The sequence below is a fragment of the Arvicola amphibius genome, chromosome 8 (genome assembly GCF_903992535.2).
Source record: "Arvicola amphibius chromosome 8, mArvAmp1.2, whole genome shotgun sequence".
NCBI classification, from domain to species: domain Eukaryota; kingdom Metazoa; phylum Chordata; class Mammalia; order Rodentia; family Cricetidae; genus Arvicola; species Arvicola amphibius.
Genome location: NC_052054.1, coordinates 89,777,528 through 89,798,001, shown reverse-complemented (window position 1 = coordinate 89,798,001; position 20,474 = coordinate 89,777,528). Strand labels below are relative to the sequence as shown.

The 20,474-nt window shown below is 43.5% G+C and overlaps 1 protein-coding gene across 2 annotated transcripts in view; it reads right to left on the bottom strand.

Moving 5' to 3' along the window:
- Positions 1 to 18,212, bottom strand: part of Fbxl17 (F-box and leucine rich repeat protein 17) — a 472,414-nt gene extending 454,202 nt beyond the window's left edge. The window contains exons 1-2 of one of the 2 annotated variants that reach the window (XM_038340435.1): positions 16,978 to 18,212; positions 7,608 to 7,730 (exon numbers count right to left, since the gene is read on the bottom strand). In XM_038340435.1, coding sequence (XP_038196363.1) covers positions 7,608 to 7,730; positions 16,978 to 18,084 — 1,230 coding nt within the window. In that variant the 5' untranslated portion in view covers positions 18,085 to 18,212. The remainder of the gene's footprint in view (positions 1 to 7,607; positions 7,731 to 16,977) is intronic. The other variant, XM_038340434.1, reaches the window with a different exon arrangement.
- Between the last annotated feature and the right edge of the window lie 2,262 nt (positions 18,213 to 20,474).

The window sequence follows — 20,474 nt, the reverse complement described above, 5'->3', positions numbered from 1 at the left end:
CTGGGAGTGAGAGCCATGAACAGGGCCACCTCTGTGTGTGTCTGCTGAGAGGAGCTTGGCAGCTGGTTGGTGTGAGCCTAGAGGAAAGAGCTGAGTTAGGAGGGGGTCAGGGGTCACCTCCTACTTGCCAGACCTCCATTTGCACCATTCCTGCTATACAGATAGTTCAGGAACCCAAGCAAGTAGGCAACTAGCTCTGTAGCCGTCTTAGCCTCTTATCAATGAGGAGACAAGACAGAAAGGCTTACATATGAATGCTCTGGAACTTGCTCAATCTGTTTAAAGTGTGGTTCATACACAAACTGCCAGTGGTGTGTCAGCACTTGCTTAGACCACCTCACGAAAGCCTACTACATGTGCATCCTAGGAGTCTGCACTTGACAGCATAAGGCATGGTGGGGTTAGTCGGACCCTAATAATTAGCAAAGGTTACAAATCTGCTTCTTTTTTAACAAAACTTCTGTCATCAACAACTTCCCAATGCACTAATGGTAAATATCATTCAGAATTTAGAGCAGTTTAGGATTCCAATAAAAATAATAGCTTTATTGTATGTTTACATATATTTCTAATGCAAAATACCAACTATCATGTAAAGAATGAAGCCAAAAAGTCTAATAAACTGTCTGCAATCAGCACTATAAATTTCATCTGTTTTCATAATCTATGACACCATGTAATATACTGGAACAACTGAACAATTAGGAAATTTGAAAACTGCCAAAAGGAAAGTTGTCTGTTTTCAAAAAGATTGTTTTAGCCCAATTTACTGTTATTTATCCATAAACAGGAAATAGCATCTCCTACTGAAGTTGAAGAGAGAGCCATGAATTCTTATGTGAAAGCCTGTGGAGGCCATGGCACAGGACAGATGCCTGTGTACCAACATTCGCTACTATCAAACTATTAGGACGCAACCTCCCTAAAGGAAAAGTTCCTGGTTTTGAAATGATGATGATAAAGAGAGACACAAAAAAGACTACAACACAGAGAAGAGTCACAGCTACCAGTCTACATTAGAAATTATCTTTTCCAGTGGATCCAGACCAGAAACATTTACGGAAGCAGGACTGGGCCAGAGACCTAGGCTGGAACAAGCCTGAGGAGGCGACCTAGCCCAGGGCCTGAGACCACAAGCTCCACAGAGCAGGAGTGGATCCAGACCAAGGACGTTTGTGGAGGCAGGACTGGGCCAACCTGGCCCAGAGCAGACCTGAGACAGCCAACTCCACAGAAACAGGTACAGAGGAGCAACTGCTGAGCGAGTGGGCCAGGGCCAGAGCCTGAGCCAGAGCCCATTGCAGGTTCGGGTGTGAATCTGTGACCTTCGAGGAAGTAGACCTGAGCCAGTACTCCTGCAGGTCTGAGGAACTAGGCCTGAGCTAGGACCCGCACATCAGTCTGGGACCTCCAAGGGAGTAGGCAGGAATCAGAAACCTTTGCGGGTCCAGGACTGAGTCTGGGAGCTCTGAGGGAGTAGGCCTGAGCCAAGTCCTCTGCGGGACCAGGCGCACGCAAGTCTGAGACCTCCAAAGGAGAAGATAGGAGCCAGAGACCTTTGCAGGACCAACCCCAAGCCAGGGACCTCCGCAGGAACAGATCCAGACCAGAGACATTTACAAAAACAGGTCTGAGCCAGCAACCTAGACCAGAAAAGGCCTAAGACAGCAAACTCCACAGGAGTGGAGCAAACCCCAGGAGCACTGAGCAGCCTCCAGGAACACAGAGTGACCAATATGGTAACTAGAATCCTGGCACTGACTGTTCCACAAGGAACAACCATCTGAGCCTTGGATCCACTGGCACCTAGAAGATTAATCGCCAGAGGCACAGACAGCCCCAATTAGAGGAAAAGATGAGTAGACAAGGTAAGAACACATACAACACCACAAAGAGAAACATAACACCCGTAATAATCTAGAGATCCTAAAACAGCAAGCCTTGAACAACCAAATAAAGATGAAGCAAAAGAAAATGACCTAAAAAATAACTTCAGGAGAATGTTTGAGACTCTTAAGGAGGAAATGAGAAATTCCCTGAAAGAAATGGAGGAAAAGACAAACAAAAAAAAATTGGAAGACATCAGCAAAAAAATCCCTTAAAGAAAACCAAGAAAAAGAAATCAAACATATAAAAGAAACTATTCAAGACTTGAAAATTGAAATAGAGGCAATAAAGAAAACACAAGCCAAGGGAATTATAAAAACAGAAATGATGAGAAAATGATCAGGAAACACAAATGCAAACATAAACAGCAGAATATAAGAGATGGAAGAGAGAATCTCAAGCACTGAAAAAACAATAGAGGAAACAGACTCATCAGGTAAAGAAAACATTAAATCTAACAAAAGCTTAACACAAAATATCTAGGAAATATGGGATACCATGAAAAGACCAAACCTAAGAATAATAGGTATAGAAGAAGGAGAAGTTCAACTCAAAAGCACAGAAAATATATTTTAAAAAAATCATAGAAGAAAACTTTCCCAACCTAAAGAAAGATATCCCTATGAAGATACAAGAAGCTTACAAAACACCAAATAGACTGGATCAAAAAAAAAGTTCACTTGCCACATAATAATCAAAACACTAAATATATAGAATAAAGAAAGAATATTAAGAGCTGCAAAGGAAAAAGGCCAAGTAACATATAAAGGCAGACCTATCAAAGTTACACCTGACTTCTCAGTTGAGATATGAAAGCCAGAAGATTGTGGTCAAGCATTATGCAGACATAAAGAGACCACAGATGCCAGCCCAGACTACTATATCCAAAAAAACTTTCAATCACCATAGAAGGACAAAAAAAGATATTTCATGACAAAACCAAATTTAACCTATACCTAGCCACAAACCCAGCCCTACAGAAAGTACTAGAAGGAAAACTCCAACCCAAGTTGGCTACATCAACAAAAACACGGACAGCTGATGACCTGACAGCAGCAAACCCCAAAGAAGGGGAAAAAAACACAAATTAATATCACCATCAACAAAAACTAAATTAACAGGAGATAGTAATACCTGGTCATTAATATCCCTTAATATAAATGGACTCAACTCACCTATAAAAAGACACAGGCTAACAGATTGGATACGAAAACAGAATCCATCCTTCTGCTGCATACAAAATATACACCTCAACTTCTGTTGCAAGGAGCCACTTGTTTGTCCTGGCCACCGGGCTAGCTTAGCCCTGAAATAACCACATAGAAACTGTATTAATTAAATCACTGCTTGGCCCATTAGCTCTAGCTTCCTATTGGCTAAATCTTACATTTTAATTTCTATTTAATTTCTATTAATCTGTGTATCGCCACGTGGCAGTGGCTTACTGGCAAGATTCTAACCAGCGTCTGTCTCAGGCAGAGGATCCATGGTGTCTCTCCAACTCTGCTTTCTTCCTCCCAGAATTGTTCCATTTTCCCTGCCTACCTAAGTTCTGCCCTATCAACAAGCCAGGGCAGTTTCTTTATTCATTAACCAATGAAAGCTGCACATAGACAGAAGGACCTCCCACACCAAACCTCAAAGACAGACATCACCTCAGAGGAAAGGGCTGGGAAAAAAATTTCCAATCAAATGGACCTAAGAAACAAGATGGTGTAGTTATCCTAATATCTAACAAAATAGACTTCAAACTAAAATCAATCAAAAGAGACAAAAAAGGACATTTCATATTAGTCATAGGAAAAATCCATCAAGAGGAAATCTCAATACTGAATATCTATGCACCAAATACAAGGGCACCCTCATATGTAAAAGAAACACTTCTAAAGCTTAGATCATGCATTAAACCACACACACTAACAATGGGAGACTTCAACACTCCCCTCTCACCACTGGACAGGTCAGTCAGACAAAAAAATGAACATAAAAATAAGAGAACTAAACAGATGTTATGATTCAAATGGACTTATCTATAGACTATTCCATCCAAACACAAAAGAATATACCTTCTTCTCAGCACCTCATGGACCCTTCTCAAAAATTGACCACATATACAAAATAAACCTCAACAGATACACAAAAAAAAATGAAATAACCCCATGTATCTTATCAGATCACCATAGCTTAAAACTAGAATTCAACCGCAATACTAATTCCAAAAAGCCCACCAACACATGGAAATGAAACAATGATCACCTGAATCATCAATGAGTCAAGCAAGAAATAAAAAATGAAAATTACCACACAGCATACCCAAATTTATGGGACACATTGAAAGCAGTGTTAATAGGAAAGTTCAAAGCACTAAATGCCTACATAAAGAAGCTAGGAAAATCCCACACTAGTGAATTAACAGAACAACTGAAAACTTTAGAACAAAAAGAAGCAAACTCACGTAAGAGAACTAGACCTCAGGAAATAATCAAATTGAGAGCTAAAATTAACAAAATAGAAGCAAAGAAAACAACACAAAGAATCAATGTGGCAAAGAGTTGGTTCTTCAAGAAAATCAACACAATAGACAAACCTTTATCCAAACTAACCAAAAGCAGAGAGAATATCCAAATTAACAAATCAGAAATGAAAAGGGGGATATAACAACAGACACAGAGGAAATCCAGAGAATCATCAGGCCATATTTGAAAACCAGAACTCCACAAAATTGGAAAACTTAAAGGAAATGGACAACTTTCTGAATAAATATCACTTACCAAAATTAAATCAAGACCAGATAAGCAAATTAAATAGACCTATAACTGCTGAAGAAATAGAAACAATCATCAAAAGTCTCCCAACCAAAGAAAGCCCAGGACCAGATGGTTTCAGCTCAAAATTCTACAAGATCTTCAAAGCAGAACTAATACCAATACTCCACAAATTGTTCCACACAATAGAAACAGAAGGAACACTGCCAAACTCTTTTTATGACGCTACAATTACCCTGATACCCAAACCACATAAAGACATTACTAAGAAAGAGAATTACTGACCAATCTCACTCATGAACGTTGATGTAAAAATACTAAATAAAATACTGGCAAAAAGAATCCAAGAACACATCAGAACCATCATCCACCATGTTCAAGTTGGCTTCATCACAGAGATGCAGGGATGGTTCAACATACGAAAATCTGTCAACGTAATCCACCATATAAACAAACTGAAAAATAAAAAACACACGATCATCTCATTAGATGCCGAAAAAGCTTTCGACAAAATACAACATCCCTTCATGATAAAGGCCTTGGAGAGATCAGGGATACAAGGAACATACCTAAATATAATAAAGACAATATACAGCAAGCCAACAGCCAACATCAAACTAAATGGAGAGAAACTCACAGCAATCCCACTGAAATCAGGAACAAGACAAGGTGGTCCACTCTCTCCATATCTATTCAGTATAGTTCTTGAGGTCCTAACTAAAGCAATAAGGAGATCAAGAAGATACAAATAGGAAAAGAAGTCAAACTCTCACTATTTGCTAATGATATGATAGTTTACATAAGCGATCGAAAAAATTCTACCAAGGAACTTCTCCAACTCATAAACACTTTCAGTAATGTAGCAGGATACAAGATTAACTCAAAAAAAAAAATCAATAGCCCTCCTGTATACAGATGACAAATGGGCTGAGAAAGAAATCAGAGAAACATCACCCTTAACAATAGCCACAAATAGCATAAAATATCTCAGGGTAATTCTAACCAAACAAGTGGAAGACTTTGTATGACAAGAACTTTAAATCTTTGAAGAAAGAAATTTAAAGAAGGCACAAAAAAGTGCAAAGGTCTCCCATGCTCTTGGGTAGGTAAAATTAACATAGTAAAAATGACAATGTTACCAAAAACAATCTACAGATTCAATGCAATGCCCAGCAAAATTCTTCACAGACTTTAAAATAACAGTTCTCAACTTCATATGGAAAAGCAAAAAACCCAGGATAGCCAAAACAATCCTGTACAATAAAAGAACTTCTGGAGGCATCACAATCCCTGACTTCAAACTCTACTAGAGAGCTATAGTACTGAAAACAGCCTGATATTGGCATAAAAACAGACAGTAAGAACAACAGAACCGAATCAAAGACCCAGATATTAATTCACACACCTTTGAACACCTGATTTTTGACAAATAAGCAAAAATATCAAATGAAAAACAAAAGCATATTTAACAAGTAGTGCTGGCATAACTGGATATCAACATGTAGAAGAATGAAAACAGACCCATATCTATCACCATGCACAAGACTCAAGTCCAAATGGATCAAAGACTTCAACATAAAGCCAGCCACACTGACCCTCATAGAAGAGAAAGTGGGAAGTACACTTAAATGCATTGGCACAGGAGACTACTTCCTAAATATAACCCCAGCAGCACAGACATTGAGAGAAACAATTAATAAATGAGATCTCCTGAAACTGAAAAGCTTCTGTAAAGCAAAGGACACGGTCAACAAGACAAAACGACAGCCTACGGAATGAGAAAAGATCTTCACCAACCCCACATCATTGAGAGGTCTGATCTCCAAAATACACAAAGAACTCAAGAAATTGGTCATCAAAAGAACAAATAATACAATTAAAAAAAATGGCGTACAGACCTAAACAGAGAATTCTCAACAGAGGAATCTAAAATGGCTGAAAAACACTTAAAGAAATGCTCAACATCCTTAGTCATCAGAGAAATGGCAATCAAAACATCTCTGCAAATCAAAACAACTGTAAGAATGTTCAAGATCAAAAACACTGATGACAACTTATGCTGGAGAGGTTATGGGGTAAAGGGAACACTCCTGCATTGCTGGTGGGAGTGCAAGCTGGTACAGCCCCTTTGGATATCAGTGTGGCAATTTATCAGAAAATTAGGCAACAACCTTCCTCAAGACCCAGCAATACCACTTTTAGGTATATACCCAAAGGATGCTCAACCGTGCCACAAGGACATGTGCTCAACTATGTTCATAGCAGCACTGTTTGTCATAGCCAGAACCTGGAAACAACCTAAATGCCCCTCAACCAAACAATGAATAGAGAAAATGTGGTACATTTACACAACAAAGTACCTCATAGCAGAAAAAAATAATGGCATCTTGAAATTTGCAGGCAAATGAATGGATATAGAAAACATTTTGAGTGAGTTAATCCAGTCCCAGAAAGACAATTATCATATATACTCACTCATAAGTGGTTTTTAAAACATAAAGCAAAGAAAACCAGCCCACAAATCACAATCCCAGAGAACCTAGACAATAATGAGGACCCTAAGAGAGACATACATGGATCTAATCTACATGGGAAGTAGAAAAAGACAAGATCTCCTAAGTAAATTGGGAGCATGGGACCTTAATAGAGGGTTGAAGGGGAGGGGAGAGGCAGGGAGGGGAGCAGAGAAAAATGTAGAGCTCAAAAAAAAAATTAATAAAAAAAAGAAAATTATCTTTTCCACCGTGAAATATAGCTTTCAATTAAACTTATATATACACTGTGTGTGTGTGTGTGTGTGTGTGTGTGTGTGTGTGTGTGTGTGTAAAACATTAAATTTTTGGAAAATTGTTTAAAAGCATACCATTGTAGATTACAGTCTTCTGAAAAGAGAATAAAGATGTTTATTCAACTGAGTAAGATAAATAAGAGTTTTAACAGAATTCATCTCCATACCTGCTGACGACTGCTAAGATCCAGCTGCTTCCAGAACTGGAAATCCAAACAAAGGTCACGCCAGTACTTGCACACCAATGATGCAGAAAGGCAACGTTCATCCAGGGACAAATTGGAAAATATCTGTGAATTACAAAAGAAACCATGCATGTGCTAAATGTTTCACAAGGCATAGCAATATGACAAACTTGTAGACTGAAGGACAATACTGAAAATATACTGAATACAAGTGAACACCATCAAAGTCAGTCAGAGACTATCCTACAGAACAAGAAGTGTGATGACAGAGGGGCCAAGAACAGGAATTGGCACTATCTTTTAGGTAAGGAGAGAAAAGAAAGAAAACAGAATGATACTAATGTTTGTATTTTTCTCTTTCCTTATAGTAAAACATATTACAAGGACAAGCCAACAGCAAATTAAAAACTGCCTAGGCTAATGGAAGAGGAAAGACTAGGGAGTAAAGACATAATGAGTCCTCTGAAGCTTTTGCCTGACCTTGGGAGCATAAGAACTTTTAGACACAACTTAAGAAAACTCAGAAGTAAACCATATGAGAGGTACTGTACCTCATGGTACCTCCTAGACACTCATAACCCCTGCCTAATGCTGAGAGATACAAATCTAATGCTGGACATCCCACAAAACATCTGCTTGAGACTTCAAAAGTTCAAAGGTCATGAAAAAAACAAGGGAAGATGAGAAACTGTTATAGTCCAGAAAAGATTAAACAGAAACATGTACTAGTGGGAACCCTGAGCCGGATCCTGGACAAAATAAAACAGGAAAGAACATTATCTAAGAAAGTGATCAAATCAAAATAAAGATTAATTTGTAATTATGAGTAATATACCAATGCTGGTACCACAGTTTTGGCAAATGTACTTCTGGAATGTAAATCAATAAAGATAACGGAGACAAACTGAGTGCAGAGAGGAGGGGAACCTCTGTGCTGTATTGTCTTTGTACTTTTTCCATAAATCTAAAATCATTCCATAGAATACACATTGTACATCTTAAGTAGCGCAATAAAAATAAAACTACTCCAAGGTGCAGTCCTACTTTAAAAGAACTTAAAAGTCCTATCAAGAAAGGAGTGCTGGAGCCAGGATTAGGGTTCAGGCAGGTCTTTGAAGATGTTGGAGACACGTCAACAAACAATGGGATGTAGGAGATACTGAGTTGGACCGATTATCAGAAACACTTCAAAGCCAATTGATAACAATGGAAACCAAGCAGATATTAGATGATATAAAAGAAATTAGTTTTTACTTTTCTATATTAGAATTATATTGACAATTTATTGTCTTTTTCATTCTGGCACTTATGAGAAATTCAATCGAAAATTGTGTTTTTATATTCATTGAAAATGTTTTGAAAAGTTGAAAAGTTAAAACAAGACAAGCATAATATTGCTGAATTCTGGGTGAACAATATCTAAAGGGTTTGATTTACTATTCTATAGTGACATTTTATTTGTATTTTAATAAATAAAGCTTGCCTGAAGATCAGAGAGTAAAAGAGCCCCACTGGTCAGCCTTACAGATGAGGCAGTGATGACACACACCTTTAATCCCAGTAGCCACACTAGTTTGCCATAGACACCTGACAGTAGTGGTACACACCTTTAATCCCAGCCCTAGAGAAATATAAGATGGGAGGAGACAGCTCTCAGGCTCAGTCTCATTCTAAGATCCTGGAGGCAGGATCACCATTTTTGAACTGAGGTTGAGGTAAGAGCCAGTGGCTGGTAGCTTTGCTTTTCTGGTCTTCAGGTTGAACCTCAATATCTGTCTCTGAGTTTTTATTAATCATTTTTCACTATTCTCTACTTTGGCTCATATGTAAAAATGTTAACAAAAGTACAAGTTTTAAAACAGACTTTTAACACAAGTCCCTTACCTTTAGGCTTGAATCACAGATTTACCATTTATTATGGATGTAGCCTTGGGTAAACTGCTTAAACTCTTGTACATCATTCTTAAAATGGGAATAATATAACATTTATCTAGTAGGGTAATTACGAGAATTAGAAAGCATGGACAGTTTCCACACTGTTGTCTGAAATGAGGTAATAAGTATATAAACTGTTTCTGCCATAGCTTTGTCTTAGTAACTTACCCCTGTACAAGCTACACTACTACATCTAAAAACACCCTGAGCTTGGGGGAAACCACTGTCATGGCTGTCACAAGCATTGTGCGTTCCACAAAGGTGTAATGGAAAGCACGGAATATGCGTAAGTATCTAATGAATGTGGCTCCAATACCAAAGAAGGAGTAAGCTAAGCTCCTGCCTGAGCTACTTAAATGTAAAAACCGATTGACAAACTATGAATTCCTTCTAATCTGCTTTCTCTGTATCCCATGTTTTCTGTATTGGCTTTCACTTCCTTCAACTCACAATGTGTCCAGTATTCTTGTGATGTCTTCTTGATGAATGGTTATACAGAGGTATGAGATTGTTAGTAAAACCTATTGACAGCAGCTGAGAGCAACGACCTCAAGACTAAAAATTAAAATGATAGAATGCAGAGGAAGCAAAACTAGGAAGGGGCTGAGTTTTCTACTTGTTTGGTTGGTCTCTGCCTGAACCCTTTACTCTTCTGCATGAAAATGAGTGGCACCTGTGTAGACCGGCTCAGCAGACACAACAGGGAAAAGGCTGTCCTCTTTCCAGCCAGAGGACCCAGAAACTGGGCCTGCCAAAGAGTGCTCGCTTGTCTTTCTCTTCTCCTTTATCCCTACTACTCAATCCCAAGAGCTGCCTCTGTGGCCAAGCTGCAACATGACAGCTATGCAGAATCTTAATACTCCAAAAGGAGTATGTTTCTAGCCAAAGAACCAGAAGAGAGAACTCTCTGACCTAAGAGTTCTGTGGAGCCATGAAACTAAATTTAACCATCTAGAGCCTGCTGCTTGCTTGCTTGCTTTGCAGTCTGTGACACCTGTTGCATATTGATAACATAGGATCTTTGAGTCCTAGTAATCAAATGTCTTCGAAAATACTAGGTTGAAAATGAATTTTTAAAAAACCATCTTAAATTATTCTATAAATTTGGGAATAACAGAGCACTTCCTAACTCAGTTTATCAGACCATCATTATTATGATATCAAAGACAAACCAAAAACAAAACCTTTCTTTCTGGAAAAATGTATAGACTAAAGTCCGTCATGAATGTTGGTGAAAAAAACTTTTTAAAAAATTACTGAACTATGTGACTGGAGAGGTGGTTCAACAGTTAGAACATGGTGCTCTTTCAGTGGAGCCAGGTTTAATTGCCAACACCTACATGGCAACTCACAACCATCTATCTATAACTCCAGCCCCTGCAAGGCCTCTGAGTGCACCAGACATGCATGTGATACAGACTTAGATGCAGACAAAATACCCATACACATAAAATAAATAAAAACTGATTTTAAGAAACTAGATCCAGCAACACAGTAAAAGATCACGTAGACCATGGATAAAAGCCTTTTTCTAAGAAAGGATGGGCCAACAACTGAAAAAAAATCCATATAACATACCAGACCAATAAGATCAAAGTTTAAATAAAAATAACTGTCCCAACTCATGCAAGAAAAAAAAAAAGGCACTTACCAAAATAACACTGTTTCTCGATTAAGACAGTCTACAATCTAGAAATACGAGTGCTTTTTCAATTTGAAGAATGAGCTCCGCATGGCCCCACCAAGCTGATGTGACACCTGCACTGTGAGATTTCTCGAAGAGGTCAGGAACAAGACGAAGATGCACATTACCACTTCTATGTAACACTCCCCTGGAGCTTCTGGCCAGGCCAGATGAAGCAAGGCAAAGAAATAAAACTATCTGTTCCAGAAGGGAACAAAACATTCAGTGCCTGGAGACATGGACCAGCACCTGCTGTTCCTCCAGGGAACCACGGTTCAGCTCACAGCTCCACTGGACCCAACACCCTTTTCTGACCTCCACAGGTGACTGCACATACATGTTACACACAGAGAGACAAACAAAGAAAACAGAATTTTTTTAAAGTTATCTAAGTTGGGTGGTGGTGACACATGCCTTTAATCCCAGCACTTGGGAGGAAGAGGCAGGTGGATCTCTGTGAGTTCGAGGCCAGCCTGATCTACAAAGTGAGTTCTAGGACAGCCAGAGCTGTTACACAGAAAAACTCTGTCTCAGAAAAAAAAAAAATGTTACCTAATCACAGATGTCATGATGTTAAACAAAATAAATCAAAGAGAAAAGTAAAATCTGGGCTAATAATCACATATTTTTGATACTAGTATTGGAAAGATAGAATTAAACAATTTCTATCTACAATAGCATCAAAGAGAGTAAGAATCATAACTTCATTATTGAGATTTCCCAACAGGTGAGTCAATGTGCCAATATTCTTCTCTAAGCGTATGAACATTTCCTTTCGTTCTTTCATTCACATTGTTCTATTTTACTCATTGTGAACCATTCATAATGGTCTTTTTGAGGTCTTTGTAAGGTCTATTTGGAGCCACTTAGAGTCAGTTTCTTCTGCTTTCTTTTCCCTCAGTCTGACTCACATTCTTTATACTCTTCACATATCTCAAAACTGTTCAAAACTAAGTATTTCAGGTAATATGGTAGCAATAATAGAATCTTACTTTTTGACCTTTTATTTCTAATTTACCTGTTCCTTATCTCTGGTCTCTGTGGTGCAGGAGTCTGAGTGGTTATTGTTCTTCTGTCCTTTAGCTTGGCTTTCTGGGAAATCAGTGTATCAACAGCTGTTTCAGTGTCTTGGAAAGTTTGCTGAAAACTCTCTAGCCTGCTCCTCAATCTGCTTATGGGTAGAAAGGCTCAGCCAATGTAGTCTTTTGTTTTTTAAGATACGGTCTTAATCATGTTGGCCTCCAATCTGATCCTTTGACCTCTGCCCCCCAAGTGATAGAATTACTGGGATAACTAGCTCAGCCAATTTCTCCAGCTGCCTTGATGGTTCCTTCCTGCCAGCCCTTCATACAGTCATAGTTTTACAGTAAGCCAGGATGTGTGGAAAGATTATGTCTGCACGGTTCTCTCACTCCCACGGTCTACTTCTTCCATTTTCAGCTCCTTTCCCACTCCTCCGAGTGGCACTACATCTCCAGGCCAGCATTATGTGAGTTTCCCTTGGATTGCATTTTGTTTTTTCCTACCAAGTTCTCTGCCTTTAGCTGACAAGTGGTTTTTACTTATTGTCCCAAACTGAGTTAGACCTCTGGGTAGGTCACACCAGGAGCACTACCCTACAAGTTACAGAATTCCACTATTCCTTTGACTCTTTAACAGAGTTTCCTGAGAATAAATGCATCCCAGTATCTGTCCTTTATTTAAATCTAAACCCCAAACAGTTGGGACAATTTTGTTCTTTTTTTGGAAAGGACACGCTACACTTAGCATGTCCCTCTAGCAACTTCAAGTTATATGGATATTTTTAATCTCATCCCCCTCACTTTATAGATGAGAAAATAAGGATTCAAGGAGAATAAGTCATTTGTATAACTTTTTAAACGACTGGATGTTTTGTTTTCACATTTCATTTATTTGTGTGTGGGGCAGATAGGCACAAGAGTGTATGTGCACAAATGTGTGTGCATGTACACAAGTGTGTGTGTGTGTGTGTGTGTGTGTGTGTGTGTGTGTGTGTGTGTGTAGGTTAGAGAAGTCCTTTCCTTCTATCGTGTGGGTCCCAAAAACTGAACTCAGGTCATTAGAGCTAGCACTTACTCAGTGGTAAGTGCTTTTACTGGCTGAGCCACCTCAGTGGCCCTGACTTTATAGTTTTAAAGGACTAATTTGTTCTTTGCATGCTCACAAGTGCCAAACAGCACCTGACTGGTACTTCTCCAGTTTTGTCTCTTGTAAATGACACTTTTGATACACACACCACTGACTAAATACATGTGGATTTAGGTTAGTTTTGTTTAACAATGTGAAAAGGAATTAATAGGCAGGTGATAAAAATAAAGGAGGATACCTGGGAAGGTTGAGCAACTTCTTCAGAGTCTACTATGCTAATGTGGGGTGCTTCTTAATCACCCTTTCTCCCCCATCTTTTCTGCAACCTGAAACTTAAGGCTCAACAAAGACTAGAAGGAACCGCTCTGGCAGCATATAGAACACAACTGTCAGAATTCTTCAGGATACTGCACTTCTGGTAGGCTAAGAACTTAAGACCACCTAGCACACTTCAGAAAGGAAACATGATAAACCTGGCTTCCTAAAACCCTCCAGGCTTCCCGCCAGAGAAATGTCTCCCATGAAACTGCCTTGACCACGAAAGCAGCCTGCTGGTAATAACTCTACTGAACTAAACGTCCCTTCCACTGACATGAGAGTGAAGGGGACTGCAGAGGAGGTCTTCTAGTGGTGGAGAGACTAGGTCTCCTGCTTCCATTTGGGAAAGGAACAGGCTTGCTAACAGAGCAAAGTAACAATCCAAACCTAAAGCAAACAGTACCTCTCGTATTAAGCGTGTATTTCAAGGTAGCCATTCATGCAAAGAGAAAACATGTCAGGAAAATTGCTTCACAGTGGTTATATCATACAAAGGGCAAGCTGTGACTTCAGTATGCAGAATGGCTTGAAGTTGTAAAGGCAACGAGTAGCAAAATCCAAGGCTAGTTTGATTCAAAACAATCCAGAAACCAAAGCCCAAAGAAAACTGCTATTCCCAGGAGTGACCTTATAAGAGTCAGGCTCTGCTTCTCACATGTCTGATAAAGATCACAATACAGCCCCATGCTGTAATAAATCGGCCTCAGACTCAATGTCTTACAAGGTGTCTGCAATAAGCAAACAACTTCCCTATTCAGGAATGCCTTCCATAAACTCCATGAGAGAGTATTCAAGTTCTCATAACAGTATGTTCAAAGCCTGTCTACAGCAGAAAACACACTAGGCTGCAGTTCAGGGTCTGCCATTCGCTGAAATGTCCTTGGGTGAGACATTTCTCCTCTATTTCTCTATTTATTAAGGGGTGGGAGTGACTAGAGGGTCTCAACAATCACTTCTTGTTCCTGTTTTATCAAATTACGATTTTCAGGAATGCTTACTATTTCAAGAAAGAAGTTCCATTTTTTTAGAGCACCAATTGTTACCAAAGGCTTCTAAATTGCCAAGCACATACTCTTTAACCTGGAATTCCACTTCCTTGAAACCTAGCCTCTAAATTATTTCAAGGGATGTATAGACAACATCTGCATACATTGTTCTAGTAGAAAAAATAAAGCCAGAAATGTATCTCTTAATAGAAGGCAATATGATACTACGGGATACTAAGCGGTAGTTTAAAATGAAGGAAACTAAATGATTCAGAAAGAAAAGACTTCCAAATCACACTAGCCACAAAAATTACAGCACACGGGCATGGGGGGGGGGGTGGAGTTTAAGTGTACACAGCTCTTTCTGCAATAAAGGGAACATCCTATACACCACAGTCCAGTAGAGGAGGCACTAAGGACATGTGACTACACATTTCTGAAATCTAACTCTCATAATTAAAAAAGTGAATTTTAAGTTTTACTTAACCATTGCAAATGTCAATACTTGTAGCTAGCAGCTGACATATGGATGGTACGGATCTAGAAAAAATAACCTCAGGTGTCACCAGTGGTCATTCTGCCTCTGGAAGACAAGATGAAATGGCGGGATAGGGCTGAAGCAAAGCAAGCTCTGTCTTAGTTGGCAATGCGGAAGCACTTCAAAAAAAAAGGCACAGTTAGCACTAAAACAGATAAATAAGAGAGTTAGCCTCCTTGATGTGGAGCCTGTAACCCCAGCACTGAAATGCCTGGGGCAATATGAGCAACAGTATGGAGGCCAGCCTGAGCTACACAATGAGACCCTGTCACAATAAACCAAAAAAAAAAAAAAAAAAAAGGTAAGAAATAAGTAATTTATTATCTTTTCTTTGTGATATAAGAGCCCGGGTAAAATGAGAAAAGTACCCAGTTTGTCTCGGTTTGCTTCTACACACTCACCTGTCAAATAAGAAGACAGCAATGAGAGAAACTTCTACTAAATGTTTGTTGATCGTTTATTTATCCTTGTCAGCCAGTGATGTAAAGGACTCGGGGAAGTAATGCATCCCCTGAACACACACACAGTAATTACCCCTCTAACGAATATACCTGCATAATGATTAAAGCATTACACTTTGACACAAGGAATGGTAAACTTGCCCACTCTTGCTGTCTTGTTCACAAGAACATCGAAGTCACAGGGAAACTGATCCAAACACAGAAGTATGGATGTGCAGAAAGTCTAATCAAATAAGGGACACTGATGTGACAGTAACAACTGAAAGTCATAGCAGTTACCTCAGCAACAACATGAGTAGCCCAATTCTCCTGAAGGTTATTTCTGGCTAGTCTCATTTAAACAGCATCCACACTGGAAGAGGTGTGCTAACAAGGACAGAAAACAAGGGGGGAAAGAATAACTTAATACAAATTCTATCACGAACTTTGTCCTCAGCACTGACAAAACTGGAACTTTTACTTCTGACACAAAGTTCCCACCAGGCACTTCAACTCTTCACGCACCCAGCGCTCAAGAAGGAAGAACTTTTGATTTGTGGTAACCCTTGTTTGTATAGAAAGGTAAAGATATAGGAAGGAAAAACGGCATAAACAACAGGATGGTTGGGCTTGTTTTGTTTCAAGTCAATCTAGCCAAAACTCCCTAGTTACCAAATGTGTCCTTCAGTTTATGGGTGTGACCTTGAAGGAACCAATCAACCACTTCAAGTCCGACTGTTAGCTTCGCAAGAGGAAAAAAAAAACAAACAACTCCTGTTCCAGGCACACCAATGTATGCCATCTGCTCCAAACCACTGAAACGTCAGGGTTTTTCTCCGTACAGTACGTTATTAACAGGACTTATGTCACAGCATCAACCTGAGAAATCCATGAGAAATCCATATACAAAGCTCGTAGACAGTGACTGGGTCACGGTAAATGCCTCACAAGTGATTGCCACTTAGGAGCAGCTATCAAACTTGCAAACTTTCAAACACCAGGATGTAAAGTCGAGACCCACTACATACAAACTGCTCAAGAATGCACGTATACTCCACAGAAATTGAGTAGTTTCTCTACCGGGGGTTGCTAACGCAATCCACGAACCCCGAGTTGTAGATAACAGACCTAAGCAATTACAAGGCATTCAGCAGACTCCAAGTTTCTCTACTTCAAAACTAGGCTGAAAGCTCAGGCCCCACAGGCTTCCCAGTCTCCCCTTCCGGCGTCCCCCGGCTGTCAGGGAACCCCCCTCCTTTGCACACAGGGGGGAGGAGAGAGCGAATGAGGGGGGGGGGGGGGAAGATAAGCGAGCATCCCTGCGCCACTCGCCCAGACCCACCTTAAGCAGGATGGACGGCGGCAGTTGGTTGATGTCTGGGATTTCGGGGGGCGGCTCCCTGTGACAGTCGCAGGGGTTTCCGTAGGGCTCCTGACAGTCCGCGTCGCCACTTTCTGGCTGCTGCTGCTGCTGCTGCTGCTGAGGCTGCTGCTGCTGCTGCTGCTGCTGCTGAGGCTGCTGCTGCTGAGTGGACGAGGGGGCGGTGCCCCCAGCTCGGACAGCGTCCCCGGCGGCCTCGATGGGGGCACACTCGGAGGCGGGAGAGGCGGGCGCGGGGCAGAGCGGCAGCGGCGGCGGCGGCGGCGGCGGAGGCTGCTCCGGGGCCTGGCAGCAGCCGGCATCGGGCGGCCGTGGCGGCGAGGCCCCTCCCCCCGCCGGCCCTCCCCCGCCGCCGCCCCCACCGCCGCAGCCCCCGCCGCCGCCGCCGCCGCCACCGCAGCGGGGCTGCTTGCAGGGGGTGCAGGCGGGGACCCCGGCCCCCTTCCGCTTGCAAACCATCTCGAGGACCGAGGGGGACTCGGCCTGCGGCGGCGGCGGCGGCAGCGGTCCCCGGAAGAGCTGCACGGCGGCCGACGGTCCCAGGAAGCGCACCGGCCCCACGCTGGCCAAGAAGAGGCCCGGGCCCTGCTGCTCCCAGGCGGCGGCGGCGGCCGCGGCCAGCCCCAACTCCTTGCAGCAGGACGCGGGCGACGAGGAGGCGGCGGCGGCAGCGGCGGCGGCGGCGGCCGAGGACAGCAGGAAGCGGCGGGCGGCGGCGGCACAGTCCTCGGCGGCCAGGGCCGCGTAGCGCCGCGCCAGGTGCTGCGAGGAGGCGGCGGCAGTGGCGGCGTAGGCCCCGTCCCGCGGCGGCGGCGGCGGCGAGAGCGGCAGCTCCTCCTCTAGGCCGGCGGGGGCGGGTGCGCCGGGGCTGTGCACGATGAAGCAGAGCATGCAGGGCCCGCGGAAAAAGCAGTCCCGGCTCCGGGGCGCCGCGGGCTGCGAGGTCGCCTTCGCCGGAGTCCGGCGGGGCAGTCTGAGGAGAGGGCGCCTGCGGCGACACCAGCTGCAGCAGCGAGGCCTCTTCTGGCTCGGGCGGTTACGCGGCTCCTTCGAGAGAAGGTGGCCCATATAGAAGGCCCCCGAGGAGGGCGAGCGGGACGGGGCGGGAAGGAGGCCCGAGGGGCGGGCTCCGGCAGCGGCGGCAGCGGGGCAGGCCGCTGGCTTGGCCGGGCCTCTTGCCCGCCGCGGGGTCGCCCGCGCTGAGCACCCGGCACACGCGACGGCGGCGGGGGCGGGGAAGGAGGGAGGGCGTCAGCTGCGGGCCGCCGGGATTGCCCGACGCGGGCTACATGCTTGGCCCCGGGGAGCCGGGAGAACGATGGGCGCGAGCTGTGGGGACGCGAGGGAGGGAGCGGGTCTGCCGGCTGGGCAGGCCGGTTCAGTCAGTCAGACGGCGCAGCGCCGCGGCGGGGGCGACGCCGGCCCGCCTCGGACCATTTTAACTGCGGCTTGGCCGGCGGCGCGCGCGCCCGCGACACGACTCGCTGCCGCAGGAGCGCGCGCCTTCCCCCCCACCCCCCAGTTCAGGGAGGGGCGGAGCCGGCTGCGGGGGCGCGCCGGAGCGGGGGGCGCACGGGGGGCTCACCCGGGGCGGGCGCAGCGGGGGAGGAGCGGGCCCTCGCGGCGACGCGCGCGGTGACGGGGACGCGCGCCGCTCCACGCGCCTAGGGTGCTCAGAGGCCTCGGGGTGCACGCCCCCTTTCCAGAGGCGGGAGGTGACGCTTCCGAGCCAGCTGTGCGACATCCGTTTCCCCAGCCGCACTGACGTCCGGAGGTGTAAGTTCAAGAGCTTCCATTGGCCGGGCGCGGCTTGGCTCTTCCCCCTCACTTCCCACCCCACATTCAGCCCTGACTCGGAAACTGAGGCCAGTTGGGAACGCGAGTGCCAGTTGTCCCGGAAAGGCGATGGGGAGCCATGAGAGAGTGACACATGCTCCGCCCTTGGGTGATAGGCAGGACCCGTTGGATAGTTGTGCGACACCACTGGTTCTACTCATTTGTCTAGGTACCTGTTGCACACTGCTGCCATTGCACTCCATGGCAAGATGAAGGGACGGATCAGGTTACCTATACAGGCTGGAAGGTAGTTTCTCGAACACAAGGAGTAATCCAGCATTGCAGACTTCAAGCTCAATGTTACTGTTGACACACTGGAAATACAGTCTGTCCACTATAGGGATGTTATTGCGGTGCCTGTATGACAGACGTTAGTGACCAAGGTGGGAAAGTAAGCTTGCGGCTGACCCTTTAGAAATCTTAATTACAGTGATGCTGGACAGATTCGGTCGTAACAGGTTCGCTGGTATGGAGTGGTTAGCTTTCACAAGGAGAAAGTAGGGAAGGCTGTCTTATTCTCTTCGGCGATAAGGATACCACACTCTGGTTAAATTATAAACAGTAGTTTATCTGGCTCTTGGTTCTGGGGGCTTTGGAAAGTGGAGTAACATCGCACAGTGTCAGCTAAGTGGCAGGGCAAGAGACAATCTATCGTTTTTATGAGGACCCTACTCTTGTGCCAATCCGTTCTGAGGGCAGAACTCATGTCCTCATCACCTCTTAAAAGACCCGCCTCTTAGTAAGGTTGCACCCATACTGTTGCGATGGCAGCTTTCAGTGTGAGTGTCGGAGGGGACTGTCAAACCCCTGGTAACTAACAATTCTAAAGCAGGAGATCAATGGAAGTGAAGAGGAGAGACTCAGGGAGGAATGTATTCATTGTGACTGGAGGAAGGAGGAAAGGGAACAAAGATTGGAAAGAAATAGGGTGCATTCTGTTTGTACTACTTTGGACTAAATGAAGCCCCACCAACTGCTGAAGAAAAGTGGTAGCGTTCTTAAAAGCTACCAAGGAGAAGGTTGGGGATGTGGTTCCACCTAGATACACCATAAGATTTTTTCGCTAGCAATGGTCTCTTTTTCAGAAACCGACCTCTTAAATCTTCATATTCAGAAATCACACTTCCAGGTCTTGATCATAATGAGATGGAACTTCAAAAAACATAGAGACAAAGATTTGTGGAAGAGATTCACATTCCTATTGCAATCGGATGAGCTGCCTGAAGTCCTCTTCCCTATAGCTGTACCCACGTGGTGGTAGTGGATAATGGGGGAGGGGAGCCTTCCAGGGCGCCAGAGCTTCACTGGTGAGAGACAGAGTTAAGGCCTTATATAGCTCCTTTCCTGTCTTAGCTTGGCTATTCTTTGAGCAAAAGAAGCTGTTCTAGAACTGTTGGAACTTATGGCCCTGTCAGTTTCATCCAGTCAAATACAGACCTCCCCTTTGACCATCAGTCCCACATCCATACCTCTACGAAGAGACTTTACAGAAATGTTCGTTTCAACTGTACTTAGGATAGCGAAAGCCTCGAGGAGCCCAGATGTCCGTCGGTGGGAGAGTGAGTAAGTTGGAATATTCATCCAGTACAACTCTACTCATGAATTAAAAATAAAACAGAATA